Raw genomic sequence first — 25188 nt, 5'->3', positions numbered from 1 at the left:
GGGGTGAGGCCAGAGAGGGCAGCCCTGGCCCTGCAGATGAGGCTCTGCCCTCCTCCTCGTGCCCCCCCCGCCGCCCCCTGCCACCGAAGTGAATCACTAGCAAGCACAGCCCTGCCCGCGCTGTCTCAGTGGCTGCCTGGGGTGGCCCCATGGCCTCTCCTGTGGGCTCTTTCTCTGGGTGGCAACAGCCCAGGGGCCCCAAACCCTAGGTGACAGGGTCTAATCCTGCTTTCCCACCCAAGAAAATAACAAATGCTGGTTCCCAGTCATGCACTGGGGGCCCTCTGAGGTGCAGAGTCCCCAGCTCCAATGAAGACAAGAGCCACACCTGGCCCCTTGCCTCAACCACAGAGTCAGAATGTGGAGCAGGAGGTTTTATTGTAAAGAGGCCGATTGTACAGAGCAAAGATTGTTCTGACACAGGGGGTTGGGGGCGGGACCCAGGGGCCAGAGCTGGGGGAAGGATGAGGGGGTGACGTCGCCCCATCCAGGCAGCGGACAGGGCAGGGAGGACTCAATGGCTCCCCCCGGTTCCCTTCCCTACCCCTCATTACTGGGTAAGAGGGAGCCAGGCTATTTCCACGGACCCAGGAGAATACAGCGGGAGACCCTCACCACCCCACACCATGCCCAAGTATACGGGAGGTGCCCCAGCCTGGCTTTTGCAGTCAGCCAGCTCCCAGCCTCCTCGAGGAGCAGCCTGGCCACACCTATTTCCCCTGGAGCCTGGAACAGCTGGCTTCGGGTTAGGAGGCTGGAAGCACCCCCTCACCCTGCCCAGGCACCTCAAGGGACAGCCCGTGGTTCCTTGGTCAAACCCCTTAGGGCACAGTGACCTGATGGCTTCTGCCTCTGGCACTGGGCAGGACAGGAGTGGGTGGGCACTGAGGGGACAGCACTGAGCCAGGTCTTAAAGGTGGAGTCTGACTATTGGGGGCAGTGGTCTCTGGTGGGGGCTTAGCCTCAGAGATGAGGCTCCTGTGAGTCCAGCCTAGGGGTTGAGGGAGATCAGAGTCAGTCCACATTGTCCTGGCCACAGGGGTCTCTGGGGCCTGACACTCAGGACTCGGCCACTCTGCCTGTCCCAGGCCCTGATCGTGGTAATTTAAAGCTCAGAATGGTGGGTCAGGGAAGCCTCAGGGACCAGGGCCCTGCCTTCCCCTAGACTGAGCCCCTCGTCGGCTTCATCCTCACACTCGCTGTATCTCAAACAGCTTCACATCGGTGTCGTACCAGACAGGGGGGTCCACATTCCTGTGGAGGAAGTGGGGAGTTACCCAGGTGCTGGGGCACCTTGCAGACAAGGCACCAGGAGGAGCTGGGTGGCAGGAATGGCCAAGCCAACCCTTTCCATCGCGATGTCCCACCCTGGGCTGCAGGTGCCACCCTCAACCAGGCAAGGCCGCCTTAGTTGACTGTCTTGACATGAAGTCCACCATGGGTGGTGGGGCCCAGAGCTGAGGTCCCTGCTGAGCCCTGCTCGGCAGGCTCTCAGGCGGACACGACCCCACCCCCCGGGGCCCACCTCAGATAGATGACGCCCCACATGTAGGTGCGGAACCACATGGCAGTGCCCGAGTTGGCCTGGTACTTGCGGATGAGGATGGGGTGGGGCACGGGCAGCAGCCCCACCAGGGTGCCATGCTGCAGGAACCGTAGGATCTCAGACTCATCCGTCAGGCCCCTGCAGGGAGAGGGGTGTCTCCAGCACACTCACGTGGTCTAGAGGAGCACAGGGCTCACTCTGGACTCCCAAGATCCATGCTTCCCATCATACATCCACCTAAGCCTAGGCTGGCCCCGCCCAGAGTCCACCTGCCCACACCCCCGGCCCCGCCCACACCCCCTGGCCCTGTTGGCGCCCAACTCACTTGTCGATGCAGATCTTCTCCACCTGCGGAACCAGCACCTGCAGCAGCCTCATGATGGTCTGCAGCGGCAGCTTTGACTTCCAGGAGAGGACCTGGGGAGGGATGGGGTTCCTGGGGCTGAGGAAGCATCCCCTGGAGGCTGCAGGGCAAGCCTGACCCTGACCCAGAACCACAGGCTCCCCAAGGCAGAAAGCACCCCTGCTCCCTGCAGCACGAGCCTGGCACCAAGCAGGACCCCAGAACAGTTCATTGTTATTGATGGCAAGCGCCATAGCTCCGCATTAAGCCATGGCTGTGCCACGTGCCTTTCGGGAGACTGTCGCCTTTAGCCCTCACAACAGCGTGGTCAGGCAGGAACGGCAATTATCCCTGTTCCAGTGCAACTGGCGTGATCTCAGGAGACACAGGGCATGGGGATGAGATTCAGGGAAGGAAGTCGGAAAGAGTGATTTATTAAGGAAGAGAGCACTGTGGGCACCTGGGGCTTAATCCTGCTGGGGACTCTGGCAACAGTGGAGACAAAGGAAGCAACCGAGCCAGAGAGGCCGAACACGTGGGATGTCACCAGCCGGAAGGACCGACCCGGAGCCAGGTTGCTATGCCAGGGTCCTTTGATTCGGACTCATTGCCATCCTCACTGAGCTTCCCTGGGCCAGGGAACCCCAACCCAGTTCCCACCCCTGTACCATCTGCCCAAACCCCAGCCCCTCCTGCTCGCCTGGCATGGGGTCCCTCACCCACTCCGGCGTTGGGCTCCACTGCCCACTGGCTGATGAACTGGATGGTCGCCGCTGCTCCCTCCATGCCTGGCTGGGCTCCTGGCCCCCAGAAAAGAACAGGGGTGAGGGATGGCCGGGTTGGGTGAGGGGTAGAGCGGGGGATAATGAGCCCTCTCCACTGGCAGCTGGAAATCCCACAAAGGGGAAGGCCCAGCCCAGCAGCCTTTGCCCCAGGCCCCAGGCCCAGCCCAATCTAGTGACAGGTTTAGGGCCAGCGGCTGACAGGGCAGGTTGGGTAAAGGCCAGCTCAGATAAGGCGGAGGGATGAGAAGTCTGAAGGCGAAGGGCTTAGCCGGGACCAGTAAACAAGGGAGGGATCTGTGAAAGGCTCCCACCCCCAAGGGAGTCAGCAGCGCTGGCCCTAATGTCCTGGGCACTGGGTGTCTGCCCTTCTGCTGCAGGTGACCCCAGAGTGCCCTGGCCCAGCCCCCACTGCAGAGGCCGGGGAGAAGGGAAGGGCCAGCCACGCCTGGCTCCAGGAGTCCCCATCACCCACCCCCTTGGCCGGGCTGCCGTCCTCCGAGCTCTGCTGGGGCTCAGGCTCCAGGGACCGCAAGGTGCCATCCTCTGACACCTGGGACTTCTCCGTCAGCTTGTCAATGCCTGGGCGGGCACAGGTGGGACTGAGGACCCCCCTCCACAGTGCCCCTTCTAGCCCTTCCTCCACCCACTTTACTCTGTATTTGTATTTGTTTTACTCCTGCTTCCCTCTGGAACCTCCGCTGGCTCTAGAGGCAGTGTCTGATCATTGCAGCACCCTCTTCTGTGCTCATCCCTCCAGAGTCTACACTCGCCCTGAGGCTCTGTCCCCAACACCAAGCTACACATGCTAAGCCCACCCAGTACCCTCCCCCCATCCCTGCTGCCCAGCCCCATCCCCTCGGATTCCATACACAAGCCACGCTATTTGCCAGAGATGGGGGTGACACCCCGAGACCGTGTCCCTCCCCCAGCCACACCGGTATCCACGCTCCTCTCCCTTCCACTAGCACTAGACCTGGAGTAGCCACCAGGCTGGTCTTGAGGGTGCCTGGCTCTGCAGGGGCGGCAGGGCGGGAGCCCTCCATGGAGGTGCCCTCCTGGGAGCCGGTGCGAGACAAGGGCTCGGGTGTCCGCCGGCGCCGCTGCAGCGCCTTGTGAATGGTGGGTGGGTCCGTGGGCAGGTTGGCCAGCTGATGGAAGACGCTGCGCTTGCGGATGATGGCGTAGACCAGGTTGGAGTTGCCTGTGGGCAGGGAGCATGCGTCACCTCAGGGAGGCCCCTCCAGCTCCCCCGGTCCAATCTGGGTGGGCTTCCTGGAAGGGGGAGTTTGGAGGACAGGAGGGTGTCTGCCCAAGGGGTTGGAGATGGTATAGGGAGCCCAAGAGAGAGTGCTGGGGCAGGGCTGCTGGCACTGGCTATGTGTGCCCACTATGGCTATCCCAGCATGTCAGACCAGAGCACCCCACAACACCCCTGCCCCAGTGCCTTTGAGTCCCCCTCCACAACCCAGCACTAAAGGGCTAACACCTGGCAAGGAGGACAGGCCCCAGCATGGCAGCGTCCACAGCAGGCCAGCTGTTAAGTATTCTGACTCTCCCCGAGCACGGTGGCCAGGAGGAGTCACGGAGGATAACGTGGTGTGTGCCTGCCGTCCATCCCCCACCGCTGACTTCTCCCAGCTCTCAGGCCCCAGTCCCCATCTCTGGTCCTGCCTCATGCCATACTCTTCACTTTCAGTTCCACATCCCACCCCAGGGCCTTTGCATGTGCTGTCTCCTGCCCCACCTTACCCCTATTTCTCCCTCAGAGATCACTGCAAATTTGACCGACTTTGGACACAGCAATAATAAAAATTGATCATTTTTAAGTTGCCAGGCACTGTGCTAAGTGCCTTCTGGGGGTTATTTTGCTCAATCTTCCCAATACCTTCTGAGACCAGGACTCTTAGAACCATTGTTATGAGCAACTTACAGATGAGGGCACTGAGGCTGGGAGAGGTCAAGTGATGTGACCTGGTCACAGGGTAACGAGTGGCAAGGCTTGAAGTGACAGCAGGCAGCCGAGTGTCTGCGACACTGGGCAGACGGGCTGCTAAGATGCCCATCAGGGTCTTACTACTCTGCACTTCCCTTTTATCACACTTCAGGCCAGGTGTGGCAGCTCACGCCTATTATCCCAGCACTTTGGGAGGCCGAGGCAGGTGGATCATTTGAGGTCGGGAGTTTGAGACCAGCCTGGCTGACATGGTGAAATGCCACAAAGGGGAAAGCCCAGCCCAACAGCTCATGCCTGTAACTCTGGTGCTTTGGGAGGCCGAGGCAGGCAGATTGCTTGTCTCTACTAAAAGTACAAAAAGTTAGCTAGGTATATTGGGGGGCGCCTGTAATCCCAGCTACTTAGGAGGCTGAGGCAGGCGAATTGCATGAACCTGGGAGAAGGAGACTGCAGTGAACCAAGATCACGCCACTGCACTCCAGCCTGGGTGACAGAGTGAGATGCCATCGGAAAAAAAAAATTCAGATGTCCATTAGAGGGTATTCATCTGTTTGAAGCCTCCCTCCCTGCCTCCAGCCCCAGCTATGAGCTCCACAGGGCAAGAAACAAAGCTTTGTTCCCCACTGTATCCCCTGCACCCAGGTACACTATAGATGCTCAATAAATGTACACTGAATGAATGAACTGGGGGCAGAAGACAAGCAGTCCAGCACCTCCCAGAGGCCACCTCCTGGGCTGTGCCCTCCTTAGGCAGGAAGGAGGCCCACTGGCCACCCTGATCACCAGGGCCTCAGGCTGGTGCCTCACCGTCAAACTGGTACTGGATGATGTTGTTGAAGACCTCCAGGAGGAAGAAGACCAGGTGGTGGTTCTGGGCGGCAGAGAAGAGGAACCAGGTGGTGGAGAAGGCCTCCAGCAGGTGCAGCAACTTGTTGGCAGTCACCATGGACAGGCTCTTGAGGTAGGGGGACACTGTAGGGGAGGGGCCAGCTCACTCCTGGGCCCCCCGCCCCACCAAGCCATCCCTGAACATCCTGGGCCTGGGTGGAACAACAGGCTCTTGCTCTCAATCCCTCCCTGACCCCTGCAGAGCCAGGAAGTCCAAGGCCCAAGAGGCCGAGTCCACACTGGCCATACTGCGTGCAGAGTCCTGGGAGGCAGTTAGGCCTCACCCTCACCCCTCGACTCTGAAGACAGCTTGTCCTGCTCACACAGCCACACGCATCCCACCCATGCCAGTCCCCCCATACCATGAGGGAGGCAGGACACAGACAAGATCATCCCCATTTTACAGATAGGTAAACTGAGGCTCAAAGAAGATTGTAAACTTGGCCCAAGTTCCCCAGTAATGAAATGATCGTGCAAGGATATAAACTCAGGACTTTAAATCTTTCTAGAACGTCAAGCTGTCATGTCACTAGAGATGTATTTTGGGGCCCCACCCTGGGGGCACACCCAGCCGGACATTCCATGCTGATCTATCTGCACGCTTCCTTATCTTGTGTCATTTTCCCTCCCTAGGCTGAGGGCTCTGCAGGGCAGGGACCGGGGCTGTCTTGTTCACAAATGTGTTCTCGGAACTGCCTCAGTTGAGATTTGTGAGATGAAGCCAGAGGGTGAACCAGGAGGGAAAGGGACAGTCCTGGCCCCAGAGATCACAGCCCAGCTAGAGGCCTCCACCACCCCACACTACCCACCCTGCAGTCTAAACCAGGCCACAGACAGGCCAGCCGGCCCTAGCCACAACCATCCTCTCCAAAAGATGTTCACATTGAAGGCATTTTGCCCCAGCCCTTGGCCACCTGCCTTGCTAGGTCCTGAACCCCAGGGAGCCTGACTCCTTCTGCTTCCTCTCCCCAGCAGCTGCGTGCAGTCCTTGCTGGGTGGGGGTGGGGACTGAACACGGACGGCAAAGGCAGAAAGCGTGAGGCTTCCACATCCCCATATTGTGTGACTCCAATTATCCAAACCTGCACTGCCCAACACAGTGGACATCAGCCATGTATGGCCACCTCGTGCTTGAAACACAGCTAGTCCTAATGCGTATGCTGCACAAATGAAACACACAAGAGGCCAGACAGTGGTTCACGCCTATATAATCCCAGCACTTTGGGAGGCTGAGGCAGGAGGATCATTTGAGCTCAAGAGTTCGAGATGAGCCTGGGAAACATAGTGAGATCCTATCACTATAATTAGAAATAAAATGAAATATGGCCGGGTGTGGTGGTTCATGCCTGTAACCCCAGAACTTTGGGAGGCCAAGGCAGGCAGATTGCTTGAGGCCAGGACTTCGAGACCAGGCTGGCCAACATGGCAAAACCCTGTATCTACTAAAAAAAAAAAAAAAAAAATTAGCCAGGCGTGGTGGCACATGCTGTGATCCCAGCTACTTGGGAGGCTGAGGCATGAGAATCACTTGAACCCGGGAGGTTGCAGTGAATGGAGACTGTGCCACTGCACTCCAGCCTGGGCAACAAAGAGTAAGACTCTGTCTCAAACATTAAAAAAAAATTAAATAAATAAATAAAGTAAAAGTATTATTGGACTAGCAATGGCTCCAATAAACAGGGCTAAACTCCTTCAGATGTCAAAGAAATGGTTAAAATTTAAAAAATAAAGAAGGCCAGATGCAGTGGCTCATGCCTGTAATCCCAGCACTTTGGGAGGCTGAGGTGGACAGATCATCTGAGGTCAGGAGTTCGAGACCAGCCTGGATAACATGGCAAAACCCTGACTCTACTAAAGACACAAAACTTAGCCAGGTGTGGTGGCACACGCCTGTAATCCCACCTATTCAGGAGGCTGAGGCATGAGAATAGCTTGAACCCAGGAGGAGGAGGTTGCAGTGAGCTGAGATGACGCCACTGCACTCTAGCCTGGGCAACAAGACTGAGTGTGAGAAGCGAATATTAAATATCTCATTAGTAATTTTTACATAGGCTACATGTTGAGATGATGGTGTTTGGGATATAGTGGAATAGATAAAACATATTATTAAATTGTTGTCACCCTTTTTTTTCAATGTGGCTACTATGAATGGCACACAAGTTTGCTTTCTTTCTGTGGGCTTGAGGGGCTTGAACCCCGGAGCGGGTGGCAGGTTGGCCTGTGGCCTGGCACCACCTGGTGGTGAGTGCAGGGAGTGCGAGCTCCAGGTCCCTACCGTTGACCACGATGGTGAGCAGGCAGTCGAAGAGGGGCTGCAGCCGCTGGTGCCCGCTGGTGATGATTTTGTGGAACACCTGTGCCGGGAGGGACAGGGGCACTGTGGGGTCCCTGCTGCCTCCAGACTCAGCCAAGAGGACGCCGCCCCTGCACCAGCTGGGCCCAGCCGCACCAGCCCCCTCACCACAATGAGCAGGTCGGCGTGGGTCCCCGTGAAGACTGGGATGTCCATGGGCACGCGAACCGAGTAAGGCTTGTTCAGCCGCACCCCAAAGTTCCGCTCCCCGCTCAGAAGCAGCAGGATGAAGACACCAATGTGCATCAGGCCCACCCGAGCTGTGGCAGGTGACGTGGGAGGGGTCACTCGGGTGGGAGGGGGAGGGAGGGGCCCAGACACGGACCATTTTGGGGGCCTCCCTCCCGGGAGGTTAGAGTGCCAGGCCTGAGCTCCTGGGAGGCAGGGCAGATGGCGGGCCCTCCACCTCGCCACCAGGAAAGCCCCCAGCATCCCACCCCACCCTGGTCTTACATTGATCGGCCCGGGCATCGTTGAGGAAGAAGAGGATGGGGACAAGGATGTCTAGGACGTCACTGCTCTTCAGTACGAAGAAAAGGAATTTCTGGGGGTGCGGGGAGGAACCAAGTGGGCTGAGTTCGAGGGAGGGGCGGCTCTGCCCCACCCCCCTCAGTCTAACACTGTCCCTGTCCCTGGGCTATTGGAGCAGCTGCTCTCCATCTTCCTGCAGGGCCCCTCGAGGCTGGCCCACCTTGTTGAAGTCGCAGAGCTTCCAGAAGAGAACTAGCAGCTCCTGGTGGAACTGGATCTTCTTGGTGGAGTTGGGCAGGTAGGTCTGGAGCAGGGGGTTGGACAGCAGCCGGGCTATACCCTTGAGGATGAACTGGAAGTCCTGGGGGTGAGGACAGAGCAGCGGGCCTGTCCAGCATGATCCCCACAGCTCCAGCTTCCCAGCCCAGGCCCCCCACAAATGCCTCCTCCTTCCCCCAGAGCCAGATCCCACCTCCAGAGACCGAGGGCCCTGATGCTATCATCCATAGCTGTCCTGGGGCGATGCTTCAGGAAACGGAGTCCCTCAGGTATGGACAGCCCCGGCCCCTCCACCAGACTGCAGACTCTCTGTCCTTGGGCTGTGCACCCCTTGAGCAAAGCTGCCGCTCCCAGTGAGCTCCCACACATGCACACCCTCAACCTCGTCCCTGCCCACCTTAGACTCATGGTTGACATATTCCATCCTTCTACCCCTCCCCAAAATACTCCCCCATCACTGCATCACACTCGAGGGGCATTCCACTGTTGTGTCATTTACTGAGAGCTGCCACCAGCTGGGGTGAGAAGGCAGCTAGTGTCCTGTGTTTTAGCTGCAGCAGTTAGAACTCTGGGAGTTCAAGCACCTTCCCACCAAGATCGCAAGACACGTGAACTGGGACTGCCTGGCCTGAAGCCCTTGTCCACTGTCATTCCCCTCTCTCCCCACCACCTCTGAAATGACATCAGCTGCTGCCTCCTAGAAGCCTTCCCAGTTACTTCTACCCAGGTGAGGCCATCAGCCCTTCCTGCATCTTGAAACCCTCACAGCCCTGCCAATATTTCATCTGGGGTGGCCCCAGCCCACAGAGAGCATGGTTCCTTCATGGAGGGGTCAGGATCCCCCATATCCCTGTCTCACTTGCATCCCCCCGCCCCCTGCAAAGCCACTGTGGGGAATGAACTTGCCTCCTCACGATGGATGCGGGACAAGTAGTTCACAAACAGGTTCTCGGGGCCTGGAGGCTGCCAAGAGGAGAAGCCCGTGGTAAGCAGGCGTCCTCCCGGCCACCCGCAGCCCCAGCAGCTGCCCTTCATGCTCCCATGCTTACATCGGCATCATCCATGGCGGTGCCAGTGGTGGTGCCGTCCACAGTGGGGCTGGCACTGCTGGCGCTGTCGTGGTCCAAGGTGACAATGAGCACCTGGGCAGCCTCCTCCACCAGGGGCTCCCGGTAGTCAGAGAAGAGCAGGTGGTTGTAGGGGATCCCGTAGCCCACAGGGTCATAGGCACACACGGTGTTCAGGAGGGAGGTGAAGAGGGGCAGGGCATGTCTGCAGCAGGAGAGGGGACAAGGCTGCAGAGGCTCCACCGGGTCCCAGCCCCCTGGCCACACCCGTCTGGCCACATGGGAGGGTCAGCCTCATTCAACAAGCATTTTAGCGCCAGGCCAGGGAGTGGCTTGGAAAGAGTGGGTGGGGGAAGCCCAGAACCATGAGCAGGGCACATTCATACCCCTTAGGGTCTTAAGGGGCAGATACCCTCCCTCAGGGCCTCAGAGATGGGATTGGAGGCCCATGGAGAAGGCGGGCTTCCCCTCGGGGAGCAGAGCCCAGGCTCAGCCAACCAGTTCCCAGGCCACAGAATGACTCCACTCAGACTCAAGAGATGTCAGGGTTCAAGCTGCTCGTCTTACAGATGAGGAAGCTGAGACCCAGAGAGGTTAAGTGAGGGACAAAGGGTGGCAGTTTGCCTGATAAGGCTGGTGAGAAAGCAAGCTCTGGCCAGCCTCTGACCATGGCTGGTGGAGGGAACTGCCTGGCTGCCTTCTCTTCTGGAGTAGGGTGGAAGGTTGAGCAGAAGACTAGGAAACCTGAATAAGGCGTGTCATGTAGGGACCAGAGTCTGGAAGGCGGAGGTTGACTGCCACCTGCTGGGCACTGACCCTATGTGGCCAACACAGCTCCCCGTGGGAGCTACCTGCTCAAATACTCAACCCTGCCATGTGACACGTGTGACAGCCCCCCGCCCCGTGCTCACGTGTCCCCCACAGTCCATGAGAGCCTCATGTGGGCTGGGCCTCCGTGCCCTTCGGGGTATTTGTCACACATACACCCCAACCCGGTCTCTAAACTGCAGGATCCCACACAGCAGCCTCAAGCCACAAGGAGCTGTCGAGCCTTTAGAATGTGGCTGATTGGAACTGAGGCCTGCTATAAGTGCAGAATACACACTGGATTCTGAAAACTTAGTATGAAAAGGGGGATGTGCCAGCCGGGCGCGGTGGCTCACGCCTGTCATCCCAGCACTTTGGGAGGTCGAGGCAGGCAGATCACGAGGTCAGGAGATTGAGACCATCATGGCTAACACGGTGAAACCCTGTCTCTACTAAAAATACAAAAAAATTAGCTGGGCGTGGTGGCGGGCGCCTGTAGTCCCAGTTGCTGGGGTGGCTGAGGCAGGAGAATGGTATGAACCCGGGAAGTGGAGCTTGCAGCGAGCCGAGATCGCACCACTGCACTCCATCCTGGGAGACAGAGCGAGACTCCATCTCAAAAAAAAAAAAAAAAAAAAGGGGGGGGATGTAAAACAGCTCAATAATGTTGTATACTGATTCCATGTTAAATGCTAAAGTCTGGGGTATATCGGGTTATATGAAATATATTATTAATTAATTTTATTTATTTATTTATTTTTTGAAACGGAGTCTCACTTTGCCACCCAGGCTGGAGTGCAGTAGCGCAATCTCGGCTCACTGCAACCTCTGCCTTCCGGGTTCAAGTGATTCTCGTGCCTCAGCCTCCTGAGTAGCTGGGATTACAGGCGCCCACCACCAAGCCCAGCTAATTTTTGTATTTTTAGTAGAGACAGGGTTTCACCATGTTGGCCAGGCTGGTCTCGAACTCCTGACCTCAGGTGATCTGCCCACCTTGGACTCCCAAAGTGCTGGGCTTACAGGTGTGAGCCACCGTGCCTGGCCCAATTTTACTTTTTAATGTTTTTTAATTTTAAAATTGCACTCGTGATTTGCGTCCTATTTCTACTGGACAGGCGGCTCTTGATGGAGAACCCAGGGAGGGATCACTGAGGGGCCCCCTAATTCTGTCCTGTCCAGGACTCCAAAGAGAGACTGAAGGGGCTGGTGTAAGGTGTTGCTGGTAAATTAAAGTTTATCACCACCAGGGGGCAGCACCTCCCCTCAAACGAGACCCGGGGCTGGCGAGTGGACTCAGTTCTGGGTTGCCTGGAATAAGAGGGAGGAGAGCGGCAGAAAGGCGGGACCTCACCTGTTCTCCGTGGAACAAAAGAACTGAACCCATGGGTTGGTGCTGCCACTTTCCGGAGCTGGGGGCAGGTACATGGCCTCGGAGAAGCATGTCAGCAGCAGTTTCAGCAGCTCCATCCTTGGTGGGGGGTAAGGGGGGGTCCTTAGGATCCCAGTTCCCTCTTGGAGGTGCCGCCCACCCAGCCTAGCGCCCCAGTCCAGGTCCATAGAAGGAAGTGACCCCTGCTGACCCCTGTAAGGCTATGGTCGGGTCACAGGTGAGGACGGTCTTCTGGGGAGAGCCCATGGGCTCTCTCTGAGCTGTGTGGGGGCCCAGCCCAGGGTCCAGCTGCAAAGAGGGCTCTGGGCCTGGGCAAAGCTCACCGGTTCATATCGTGGATGTAGTTAGGCTGGGGGGAGTGAGCGAAGCCCACACCAGCCTCCCAGATGTATTCACAGCTGTCCAGGGAGTGGACGTCCTCCGCCGAGTCCTCGGGACAGGGCCAGGAAGAGGCCGGGTTAGGGGTCGAGAGGTGAACAGCAGCCTGGGTCAGCACCCTACCACCTAGAGCCTCGCACAGTCCCATGGGGCAGAGACCCCCAATTCTCTTAAAGACAGGTCCTCAAAATGGCCCGGTCCTCATGCACAAGGGCAAGAATGAATATTCTTAGGCCTCTTGAAAGCTCGTTTTTCTTCCATCTCACACTGGTTCTTTCACTTGCTCAGTCCAGCATGGGACAGGGAGAGAGGGAGGGAGGGGCAGGGGATTGGGTGCCGCGGGTTTGGGGGTGGGCAGAGAACACTCAAGGTGAAGTCCATGCCGCCACAGGAAGCAAGAGGGCCAGGCCTCCTGTGTCCGAGCTCTGCACCCCCACCCACCCTGGGCAGGCAAAGACAATGGGTGTCTGTGCCCAGCCATCCAAATGCAGCAGGCAGGGCCAGCCCCAGCTGGCTTCCCTCCAGCTGTACCAGTCACCACCCAGGCCTACACATGCCAGGCAGCTCAGCTCTCCTGGAGCCCCCTGGCCCCAAGTGCAATCTGCCCAAGGGAACTTCAACTGACCCGGCCCCAACCCAGGACCAGAGCCTGCTCGGCCTGGGGGTGGGGGGCTGGGGGACCCTCACCACAGTGCTCCTCCGGTGGCTCTGGACCGTGAAGTCCGGGCAGAAGAGCAGGTCAGCAATGGCCAGGAGCAGGGACTCGGCCAGGGGCCTGGCATTCTCATCGTCCTCTTCTCCCTGCTGAGGACACAGCACCCACAGGCTGCCTCAGTGATAGCTGGCCAGGGAGAGGTGGCCCAGGGCTTGCGGGGTGGTGGAGGACAGGGGCTGAGCCCAGGCAGGCACCCATGGGCAGAAGAATGAAGGGACAGGAAGTGGACTCCTGGTTGCCCCAAACCTCCCAAGGCAGAAGTGGGGCAGAGCACAGAGCCTGGCCGGGAACAACAAGGGAAACTCCCCTACGGACTGGAGGGGACCAGGCGGCGACCCCCAACATCAAGAGTCTCAGCCCTGCCAGGAATCGCTGTGTTGCATCCCTCGGCACCTCACCCAGAGATAAACCCAAGGCAGGTGGTGTGGGGGAGAAAGGACAGTACGGTCCCTCTCCGGCCCTCAGAGGGCCCAGTTCCTCTGCCCCCACCTCTGCCCAGTGACCCCTGGCTCTCAGCTTCTCTCCATACCCTACTTCTTCCAGACTGTGGACACAGAAACCCCCATGGGAGGGGAACTGAGGGCCCAAGGAGGTGGCATGAACACCATCCTCAGCAGCACCCACTGGCCCCACCCCTGCACTTCCCAAATCCCAGAAGAGGCTTGGAGGAGCATGGCCGGCCCTGAAGGGCGCTCTCCCTGTGACGCCAACTCTGCCTCCCACCCAGCCCTGGCCAGGCCCACAGACCCCTCCTCGCCCTGCCCCGGGCACTGTGGACCAGAAGAAGCCCCTCCAGTCGGGATCCTCAAAGATGTAGGGCAGCACGCGGGTGAGCAGCCGGCTGCAGTTCAGGACGATCTGCTTCTCCTTCTCCGAGTGGCAGCCACTCTCAGCTCCCTGTACCAGCTTCTCAACGGCCTGTGGGGGCAGGCAGGAGCAGAGGGCAGGCTGGAAGGTGGGGAGAGGACCCTGGCACTTGGGGTCAGGTGGGCATCCAGGCTGCAGAGGAGAGACAGTGGGGCCACAGGCGGAAGAGCCACCTGGAGTTGGGGTCAGCCAGCCTGGGGGGACTGGGACACAGGCCAGAGCAGTTTGAAGCATCAGGACAGCCAGGGCCCAGCTCATCACTGGATGGCTGAGGCCTTGCTAAGTGAGTCTCCCAGCCTCAGTTTCCCTGTCTGTAAACTGGTGACACTAGCAGTACCCACCCCACAGAGGGAGCTGAACGAACCAATCTATAGAAGGTGCTCACTTAGTTGTGGCCCGGAGGATTCCCCCATAAATGGCGGCTGCCATGGTCCCTCCGCCCAGCGAGGAGAACCACAAAGAGAGAAGTGGGAGAGCTGGGTGAAGCCACAGGGCTGCCCGGACCTGGGGGTCGGGAGGTCCTGGATGTGCCTGCCTTCTCCTGCTGTGGGTTGGGAGGGTGGAAGAGTGGCAGCGAGGGACTGGGCAGCCCTCACCTTGTAGCACAGGGTGGCCAAGTTGGAGGGTGACTCTTCCCGCACGGCCCGGATCTCTGCTGCTGGCACCAGTGCAAACACATCCTGCACCGAGGTGGCTGTGTCTGCCCAGAACTGGTCCCAAAAGGCATCATCGGTGGCTTCCACAGGCTGTCGGGGGACCAAGGATCCAGAGTTACACAACCCCTGGCCAGAGGGCCCACAGTTTGCCCAACCTGTGACCAGGAGAGACCCCGAGAGGGAAGCCAGAGTCCCCTACCAGCTGGGGTCCCAGAGTCTTCCCACATGGGTGGGGGACATCCTTCAGCCACCACAACCCCTGGATAGCACAGTCAGGCTGGAGACACTGGGCGTGCATGGTCGGGGTCAGCTAGGCACAGTCAGCCAAAGCCCAGCGCCACCCCTGAGGGGCTGTGTGACCCTGGTTAAGTCACCATTCCTGACAAGGCAGGCTGACTTCGCACCTCGGCACAGCCCCAGGCCACACCATTAGGTCAAATGCCCAGGGATCCAAGTCAAGACTCTGCCCTCTCTCCATGGGAAGAAGATCAAAGGCAACTTGTACTCCGTCCCCAGTCACCCAGGCTGCCCGCCACAGGCCTCCAGTCTCTGCCGTCTCGCAGCACACCCAAAACAGCTGCCACATCTGGTGAATTCACCTCTGCGGCTCTCGGACCCCAACACGCCCCTCTCAGCGCCCACCTCCAGTGCTGCAGCTCAGGCTGCCCTCGCCAGGGCTCCCGCCTTCACATCCACCTCCTTCAACCCTGCCTCTACACTGCTGCCCACCCACGCACCGAGGTGGCATCCTGCATGTACCACTGCCACAGGCACTGCTTCCTCACCCAGAGCCCTTCAAGGGCTCCCCACTGCCTGCTGGGACAAGTCCAGATCTCAGCCCAGCACTCAACCAAGATCTCACAGAAACAAGCCTTACACACATGCACACACACATGCATACACACGTGTATGTCATACACACACACCCCTGCATTTACTACCCCAGGACTCCACCCTGCCATCTCTTCTCTTTACCTTCACCTGAGCTGTTCTCTCTTCTCCTCTTTCCCTTTTCCCCACAACAATGTATTCCAAAATCCATTCCCACAGAGGCAACAGGCCTTAAAAACACACATGCCCAGCCGGGCACAGTGGCTCATGTCTGTAATCCCAGCACTTTGGGAGGCCAAGGCAGGTGGACCCCCTGAGGTCAGGAGTTCGAGACCAGCCTGGCCAACATGGTGAAACCCTGTCTCTACTAAAAATACAAAAATTAGCTGGGCGTGATGGCAGGCACCTATAATCTCTGCTACTCAGGAGGATAAGGCAGGAGAATTGTGTGAACCTGGGAGGCGAAGGTTGCAGTGAGCCGAGATTGTGCCACTATACTCCAGCCTGGGAGACACAGCAAAACTCCGTCTCAAAAAAAAAAAAAAAAAAAACATATATGCCCTTCGAGTCATCTAGGCAGTCATCTAGGCAATGAAGGCAACTAATTTGAATCATAAATTTCACTTCTAGAAATCTCTCCAAAAGAAATCATTAGAGATGTGCGTGCGGGAGCATGTATATTGTTGATAGCAGTGCACAGTTGGAATCAACCCAAATAAACAACAATTGGAGAAGGCTTAAAAAAAAAGAAGGCAAAGCCATACAAGGGAATATTATGCAGCCATCAGAATCATGTTTTCCAAGAATATTAACAAATGGAAAATTATTACACTGTTATGTGGGGAAAAAAAAAAAAAAAAAGACAAGATGGCCAGGCACAGTGGCTCACGCCTGTAATCCCAGCACTTTGGGAGAATGAGGTGGGTGGATCACCTGAGGTCAGGAGTTTGAGACCAGCCTGGCCAACATGGTGAAACCCTGTCTCTACTAAAAATACAAAAAATTAGCCAGGCATGGTGGCAGGCACCTATAATCCCAGCTACTCAGGAGGCTGAGGCAGGAGAATCATTTGAACTCAGGAGGCAGAGGTTGCAGTGAGCCAAGATCGTGCCACTGCACTCCACCTTGGGCAACAAGAGCAAAACCCCATCTCAAAAAAAACACACACACAAGATATAAAACCTCCTCTAGGATGCTCACAATTCATGTTAAATTATACATGAATAAAAGACTAGAATAGGCTGGGCGAAGTGGCTCACACTTGTAATCCCAGCACTTTGGGAGGCTGGGGCAGGTGGATCACAAGGTCAGGAGTTCAAGACCAGCCTGGCCAAGATGGTGAAACTTCTCTACCAAAAATACTAAAATTAGCCGGGCATGGTGGCAGGTGTCTGTAATCCCAGCTACTCAAGAGGCTGTGGCAGAGAACTGCTTGAACCCAGGAGGCGGAGTTTGCAGTGAGCTGAGATCGTGCCACTACATTCCAGCCTGGGTGACAGAGCAAGACTGTCTCAAAAAAAAAAAAAAAAAAATAGACTAGAAGAAAATGAACCAGAATGTGAATAGCAACTCTCCCTTTGGGTGGTTTTATATTTTTCTTTATGTTTTTCTGTAAGAACACGTTACTATTTTTCTCCTCTTGAATGTTCATCTGTTAAGGGACCAGAGTGTCCAAGGCACGCGCACCTCCTCAGGCCCATCCCTTTACGGCTCCTTCCGAGTGTCACTTCTGGCAAGAACCCTTCCTGCTTTCTCCAACACGGCTTTCTTCCTTCTCTGAAATCCTATGGCCAATAAAACCTGAGGTCGCTGCTACCACCACACGTCTGCACTTCATACACGTTACTCTTATCATCAGAAAAAAATATGTATCTTGTTTAAAAATAACGTTGGGGCCGGGCATGGTGGCTTATGTCTGTAATCCCGGCACTTTGGGAGGCCAAGGTGGGAGAATTGCTTGAGCCCAGGAGTTCACGACCAGCCTGGGTAACATGGTTTTTGTAGGGACCCTGTCTCTACAAAAAATAAAAACAAATTCACCAGGTGGGCCCGCCCAACCTCTAAGGAGGCTGAGGTGGGAGGATCCTATGAGCCCCGAAGGTCAAGGCTACAGGGAGCTGTGATGGCACCACTGCCCTCAAGCCTGGGCAACAGAGCAAGACTCTGTCTCAAAAAAAAAATAGGCCGGGCGCGGTGGCTCAAGCCTGTAATCCTAGCACTTTGGGAGGCCGAGACGGGCGGATCACGAGGTCAGAAGATCGAGACCATTCTGGCTAACACGGTGAAACCCCGTGTCTACTAAAAAATACAAAAAACTAGCCGGGCGAGGTGGCGGGCGCCTGTAGTCCCAGCTACTCCGGAGGCTGAGGCAGGAGAATGGCGTAAACCCGGGAGGCAGAGCTTGCAGTGAACTGAGATCCGGCCACTGCACTCCAGCCTGGGCAACAGAGCGAGACTCCGTCTCAAAAATAAAAAAAATAAAAAATAAAAAATAATGGCCAGGCGCGGTGGTTCACACCTGTAATCCCAGCACTTAGGGAGGCCAAGGCAGGCAGATCACAAGGTCAGGAGTTTGAGATCACCCTGGTCAATATGGTGAAAGCCCATCTTTACTAAAAATACAAAAATTAGCTGGGTGCGGTGGTATATGCCTGTAGTCCCAGCTACTCAGGAGGCAGAGGCAGAAGAATCGCTTGAACTCGGAGGTAGTCACGCCACTGCACTCCAGCCTGGGCGACAGAGCGAGATTCCATTTCAAAAAAAATAATAATAATAACAATAATAATAATAGGCCAGGCGTGGTGGCTCACACCTGTAATCCCAGCACCTTGGGAGGCTGAGGTGGGCGGATCACAAGGTCAGGAGTTTGAGACCAGCCTGGCCAATATGGTGAAACCCCTCTTTACTAAAAATACAAAAATTAGCTGGGCATGGTGGTGTATGCCTGTAATCCCAGCTACTGGGGGAGGCTGAGGCAGGAGAATCACTTGAACCCGGGAGGCGGAGGTTGCAGTGAGCCGAGATCACACCACTGCACTCCAGCCTGGGCGACAGAGTGAGACTCCGTCTCGAAAAAACAAAAAATATAATAATAATAATGACTGGGCATGGTGGCTTACACCTGTAATCCCAACACTTTGGGAGGCTGAGGGAGATAGATTGCTTGAGCCCAGGAGTTTGAGACCAGCCTGAACAACATGGCGAAATACTATCTCTACAAAAAAAAAAATCAAACAAAATTAGCTGGGCATGGTGGCACACCCCTGTCATCTCAGCTACTTGGGAGGCTGAGGTGGGAGGACTGCCTAAGCCCAGGGAAGTTGAAGCTGCAGTGAACCAGGATCGTACCACGGCACTTCAGCCTCGGTGACCGAGTGGCTCACACCTGTAATCCCAGTGCTTTGGGAGGCTGAGGCAAGAGGATCGCTTGAGCCCAGAAGTTGGAGACCAGCCTGGGTAACATAGTGAGAACCTATCTCTACAAAAAAAAAAAAAAAGAAGAAGAAGAAGAAGAAAAAGAAAAAGAAAAAGAAAAAATTAGCCACATGTAGTTGGCACGTACCTGTAGTCCCAGCCACTCAGGAGGCTGAGGCAGGAAGATCGCTTGAGCCCAGGAGATCAAGGCTGCAGTGGGCTGTGATTGTGCCACTGTACTCCAGCGTACATGACTGAGACCCTGTCTCTAAATATTTAATAATAATAATTCTGTTCTCTGAAGCTGCTGCTTCTAAGAAGCCTCCCAGAGCCCCAGACTTGCTTACTCCCACCTGGGAACCTCCAGCCCCACCCCTCCCCACACCTGCGTAGTTCCTGCCTCCACAGTCTGGGTGCACGTGCCTTGAAGCCCTGTCAATCCCTGACCTTGCCAGTAAAGCATATGGCAGATGTTCAGCCAATATTTGTTCCACCCAAGCTGCACTCAGTCCTGGGGACCCCTCAGCCTGACCACAGAGGAGGGCTGAGCACCAGTGGAGCTCTCCAAACTCAGAGTTGGGTCGCATGCCTCACCAAGGTCCAGGCAGACCCCAGCCCACTCCCTGAGCAGACACCCCCGCCCCACCCCCAGGGAGCTGCGGGGTAACATGTGGCCATGACTCTCAGTCCCAGAACTGGCAGAGCGAGTTCTTCACTGGGGGAGAGGAACAAAGGCTAAAGGAGGGCCCTGGGACTGGGGTTTGCTGGCCCTTGGGCCCTCAGCCAGGACAGCCCTCTGGCACTTCCTGGAGTGCAGGGACATGGCACCCCAATGCCACGGTGGGGTAAGGAAGGACATGCCAGGAAACCCACAGAGCCATCTGGGAGCGCCTCTGGGAAGCTGCCATCCCTGACACTTTTCCCACCTCCCAGGTAGCTACTACCCCCTTCAAAGGGCAGCAACTAAGCACAAGCAGGCATGACCTCTGACCTAGTTCATCAGGCAGTGTCACTGGGGGACTAAATCCAAAATGAAGAAAGAGACTTAATAGCCCATTCTGGAAGCAGAGGAGAGATCCCAGCCACGACAGATCCCAGCCTTGAACTTTAGGAACAGGACTTTGCCTCCCTCTTTCCTCAGCTTGGGCCTCCTCTCCTGGTCCCACTGTGGCTTAGACATTCAGATTTGGTGATCACCTGCCCAGGCCAAGTTGATGCTACAGGCATTAGTCAAGGTCACGGAGGCCCCTTAGGCTTCTAATGGGAGATACATGGCTCGGCACCTACCTCAATGACCCCAGTTGGCCTCCACCCAGCCCAAGGAAGCTTCTAATATCTGATCTTTGAAGGAAGTGTTTTTGCTGGAGGTAGGCAGGCCCCTGCTTCTAGGGTCACAGAAACTGAGCTACTCTGGTGGAAAACCAGGTATCCTTCTTCCCTTATTCTTTTTCTTTTGTTTGTTTTTGAGTCAGGGTCTTGCTCCGTTGCCCAGACTGGAGTGCAGTGGCGCAATCATAGCTCACTGCAACCTGGAACTCCTGGGCTCAAGCAATCCTCCCACCTCAGCCTCTGAGTTGCTGGTACGATAGGCGCACCCCACCCAGTCCAGCTAATTTTTTTTATTTTATTTTTTAGAGATAGGGTCTTGCTGTGTTGCCCAGGCCGGTCTCAAACTCCTGGGCTCAAGCGATCCTCCTGCCGCCACCTCCCAAAGTGCTAGGATTACAGCCACGAGCCACCACACCTGGTCAAAATCAGATTTTTTTTTTTTTTTTTTTTTTTTGAGATGGAGTCTCGCTTTGTTGCCCAGGCTAGAGTGCAGTGGCCGGATCTCAGCTCACTGCAAGCTCCGCCTCCCGGGTTTACACCATTCTCCTGCCTCAGCCTCCCAAGCAGCTGGGACTACAGACGCCCGTCACCTCGCCCGGCTAGTTTTTTTGTATTTTTTAGTAGAGACGGGGTTTCACCGTGTTAGCCAGGATGGTCTCGATCTCCTGACCTCGTGATCCACCCATCTCGGCCTCCCAAAGTGCTGGGATTACAGGCTTGAGCCACCGCGCCTGGCCAGATTTTTATATTTTTAGTAGAGATGGGGTTTCTCCACGTTGGTCAGGCTGGTCTCAAACTCCTGACCTCAGGTGATCCGCCCACCTCAGCCTCCCAAAGTGCTGGGATTACAGGCGTGAGCCACCGCACCTGGCCCAAAATTAGATGTTTTTGTTTTGAGACGGTGTCTTGCTCTGTCACCCAGACTGGAGTGAAGTGGAACGATCTTGGCTCACTACAAGCTCCGCCTCCTGGGTTCACGCCATTCTCCTGCCTCAGCCTCCCGAGTAGCTGGGACTACAGGTGCCCGCCACCAAGTCTGGCTAGTTTTTTGTATTTTTTTAGTGGAGACAGGGTTTCACCGTGTTAGCCAGGATGGTCTCAATCTCCTGACCTCATGATCCGCTGCCTCGGCCTTCCAAAGTGTTGGGATTACAGGCGTGAGCCACCGAGCCCAGCCCCCCAAAATCAGATATTCTTAACCCAGCTTTTCCAGGCCCCTGCTCAGACCAGACCCCCACTCAGACCTGGGGAGCAGTCATATCTTTTGACTCTCAAGTGTGCAGGGGGAAAGTACCCTAGTACTCGAGCCTGCTTTGGAGGACTGTGTCACCATGCATTTCCACGCACATACATGTATATACGTGTAAATATTCACCCGCTAGGTTCATCCGGCCTGCAGCAGAGAATTCCAAACACACGGGATCTGGGAGAAGGTTCCAAGTCTGGGAATGCCTCCCTCCAGAGCCCCACCTACTATGAGGAAGGGCCAGGAAACAGCCAAAGCGGCTGGCTCTCAGGACCAGGGTCAGGCCTAACCCAGGACTGGCCGGTGGGGCAGGAAGAAAACAGGATGCAGGGCAGGAAGGCGAGGAAGGTGGAGCAGCAGGGACACAGGCCCAGGCCACGGGAAGAGGTGCTAGGTCGGCCTGTCTGCTGCCCAAGCCACACCCTGTAAGAGCCTGGAACCACATATCATCCTATGGACAACTGGCCTGAATCTCCTTGGGGACTCCAAGTGGTAAGGTCAGTGATGACCATCTGGGTTCTGGTCCTCACACCCAAGCCACCCAAGCCAGGTCATTTACACAGAGTCCAAGGCTTCAGCCGCTGAGGGCCTCTCCCTCCAGGCATCCCAGGCCCCCGCCTGCCTACAGGACCTAGTGCTCTCCAGAAGGCTGGTCTGATCTCCAGCCTATCCAGGTTCTATTCCAAGGCCACTCACTGTCCTCAGCTGGGAAACAGAACAGCACCATCTCAAGTGGCTCATCATAGGGCTGTAGCCAGGGAAAGAAAGAGGGACACAGTATTTTGGGGAAAAGCACAGTATTTTGGGGAAAAGGCCTGAGCAGGTAGGAATCTAGGCCACTCCAGAGCCTTTGGTACCCTGCTGAGCTGGCCCCACTGGCCTGGCAAAGGACCCCAGCTGCTGAGCCCAAAACACAATCCTCCAGCAAGGTGTTTCTTCTCCAGGCAGTTAAACATGGGAGCCTCCCTTCCTCCCTGCCTCCCCGCTCCTCTCCCTGCAGCCCTACACTGAGGGGCTAGCCCACTTGCCACCTTCCCTGCCACCCACAAAACGAAAACCCCATCCTAAAAAAGCCAAGCTCCAGAACGACCCAGGAGCTGTGGGGAGTGAAGTGCGGTCTGGTTTCTATCAGGAGACTTTCAGCCCAGGTTGGACTCTCCAAAGGCCCTGAGCATTTGCTACGCACTTGACCCTTCCAGGGTGGGGAAGCGGGTGAGGGAGCAAGGTCTGGCCCCTGGAGCTGTGACCAGCTGGCCGTGGGAGCTGGCTTCCTCCATCCCACTCTGCCTGCAGCAAGAGAGAGCCCTGGAGAGCAGGAGGTGGGGAACCAGGAAAGAGGGAGGTCCCAGATGGCAGCAGGTCCTGAGTCCCCTGAATATGGGGGACATGGGGAGTCAGGGCTGAGCATCTCTGTGGCCAGAGTGGCCTGGTTCAAAAACCCAGGAAAGAAGGGGTGGGCAGACAAGAAGTCTTGCTGGGACCAGGTGATGTGTGTTGGGGACAAGGAGGTGGCCATTGGGCCACTTGTGGACTCACCAGAGAGTTAAGAGCACGGACTAGTCTGGAGGGTCCCTAGGCCCCTCACCAGCTGACTGAGGGCCATCCTGCGGGTTCCCACCCCTGAGCCAGAGAACAGAGCACACAGGCTAACCGCCTTTCCCTCGCAGGGCCTCGCGGGGAGGTCCCTGGAGAGGTCCCCAGCTGGGAGGCTGTGCTCAATAGGCCTGGGGACAGGGCCCCTCCCCAGGCTGCCTCGCTGCCCACCACTCTTTGCGTGTTCCCAGGAAGACCTGGGCCTTCCCTGCCCACGGGCATCCACCAGGGCCCAGCGAGGCCGCTGCCGCGCACACCAGCTGTTTTTCTGACCCGGGGCGGGCGCCAGCCAGGCTTTGTTTGTATTGAGTCAACCGGGACTGTGCGTCCGGGACCCGCGGGCAATGAGGGACAGGGAGGGGAGCGGACGGTGGATGGGTGGGTGGGGGCGGCAGGAGGTTGGAGACGCGAAGCTGGGGACGCCGGGGGGCGGGACAGGAGGCGGACAGCTGTGTCGCCGGCTCGGGGAGTAGGCACACGTCAGCCTAAGGTGGCAGCAGCGGCTTCGGGGAGAGGGGTGTTCCCAGGAGAGGAGACTGAGGGTGGGGGACTAGCGCCAGGGGATGGAGCTTCGAGGTACAGGCCGCAGGGTCCCGTTCCGGCGCTGGCCTTGGCGTCACGCTTGGGGCCCGCCCGTCCTCCATCTCCCGGCGAGCCAAGTTCGCGTACCCCCGGCCCTGCCCAGCCCCCAGCCCGGCAGGTGGATGGGGAGGCCGGGGCCCCCGTGGCGCACCTGCGTCTTGGTGGTGAGCTGGATCACCGCCTTCCGGAAGTTCAGCTTGGAGTCGGACGACCCCATGGCGCTGGAGCGCGCTCCGGCCCGGCCCCCGCCCCGACTCCAGCCCGGCTCCGGCTTCAGCTCCGGCTCCAGCTCCGTGGCCCCCGCGGCTCTCGCAGGAGACTAGCGGCGCGCCCCGCCCACGGCCCGCGTCGGCCCCGCCCCTCGCTGCCCCGCCCCGACAGGCCCCGCCCCCGCATGGGTCCGCCTCCTGCACCTGCCGCCCCCACCGCCGAAGACCCGCGGAGTCCGCGGTTCCAACCCAGCGCCGCCGCACGCTGGGTGCCTTCTCAGCTCCCACCTGGAGCCTCGGCGCTCTTCCTTCTGCGTCGGAGCATTGTACCCGCCTCCGCTTCCATCTTCTTCGCTGCCACGCAGTCCCCAGGGCCAAAAACCCCCCTCGCAGCTCGTCACCCGCCAAAGTCCTCACCCTTCATCTCTGCTCCGGCCCCGGGCCCACGTCTCAGCCGGCCCTCTCCACCCCACTTTCCTCCTTCTCAGTCTGTCTTTCCCATTAATGTTTTCTGAGCATCCACTCTCCTGGTTCCCCCTTTTTCTGACCTGTCAAACCCACGTGTTCAGACAGTCCCGCAGGCCCTCGGTTATGAGGGAGGGAGGCGCTGACTCAGTTTCCCTCCTCCGAGAAAACAGCTCCTTGCCTTGATGAGAGTGGGAGTCCCTCGTGGTCCCGACCCCTCTAGCCACCAGATTCCCAGAGAATCCTTTGAGATTCATCCATTACAACAAATGTGCTGAGGGTCTGGTATTTGTCAACTCTGTGTCAGGGACGGGGCGCAGCGGACATAAATCATACAGCCTGCTCTTTATGAGTGAGCAGCTAGGGAGAGGGACAAGAAAAGAAGCGGCCAGGGTACAGCCAAGTAAGCCTGTAATAGAGGCAGATTCATCATCAAAACAAGGCCGGATGCTGTGGCTAACGCCTGTAATCCCAGCATTTTGGGAGGCCAAGGAGGGGGGATCACGAGGTCAGGAGTTCTAGACCAGCCTGGCCAACATGGTGAAACCCCCGTCTCTACTAAAAATACAAAACTTAGCTGGGCGTAGTGGCGCATGCCTGTAGTCCCAGCTACTCAGGAGGCTGAAGTAGGAGAATTGCTTAAACCTGGGAGGCAGAGGTTGCAGTGAGCCGAGATTGCACCACTGCACTCCAGCCTGGGCGACAGAGCAAGACTCCATCTCGGGGAAAAAAAAAAAAATCAGAACAAGACGACGATGACGATATCTCTAATAGCTACTTCTGAGGTATTATTGTATCCCCATTTTACACTTGGGGAAAATAAGGCTTAAAGCAGTTAATGCCCAAAGTCACACAGGTAGTAAGGAGCTCATCCAAATGAGGCTGCACTTTTTCCACAACATAATTTTGCAAGCTATGTCTGGAAGCTTCTGGAAATCTTGGATGCTTTTTTATTTTTATTTATTTATTCATTATTTTTTGAGATGAAGTTTCGCTCTGTCGCCCACCCAGGCTGGAGTC

At 57.0% G+C, this 25188-nt stretch overlaps 1 protein-coding gene across 2 annotated transcripts; it reads right to left on the bottom strand.

Moving 5' to 3' along the window:
* Positions 1–361: 361 nt before the first annotated feature.
* Positions 362–23821, bottom strand: HID1 (HID1 domain containing). 2 transcript variants are annotated; one of them, XM_008011804.3, is made up of 19 exons: positions 23646–23821; positions 14440–14589; positions 13724–13894; positions 12949–13065; positions 12207–12313; positions 11845–11961; positions 9669–9891; positions 9526–9582; positions 8561–8701; positions 8323–8413; positions 7978–8129; positions 7792–7870; positions 5436–5600; positions 3648–3875; positions 3147–3253; positions 2609–2689; positions 1872–1963; positions 1526–1684; positions 362–1254 (listed from the first exon to the last, which is right to left on the bottom strand). In XM_008011804.3, exons 1-19 carry the CDS (start codon positions 23709–23711, stop codon positions 1191–1193), a joined length of 2367 nt encoding a protein of 788 aa, XP_008009995.1. In that variant the 5' UTR covers positions 23712–23821; the 3' UTR covers positions 362–1190. The 2 variants fall into 2 exon arrangements, with proteins under 2 accessions (XP_008009995.1, XP_008009996.1); XM_008011805.3 differs by having other exon boundaries at positions 12949–13062.
* Positions 23822–25188: the final 1367 nt, after the last annotated feature.

The sequence above is a fragment of the Chlorocebus sabaeus genome, chromosome 16 (assembly GCF_047675955.1).
Source record: "Chlorocebus sabaeus isolate Y175 chromosome 16, mChlSab1.0.hap1, whole genome shotgun sequence".
Taxonomy (NCBI): Eukaryota; Metazoa; Chordata; class Mammalia; order Primates; family Cercopithecidae; genus Chlorocebus; species Chlorocebus sabaeus.
The sequence above is the reverse complement of the archived record's forward strand: the minus strand, read 5'-3'. Positions and strand labels throughout refer to the sequence as shown.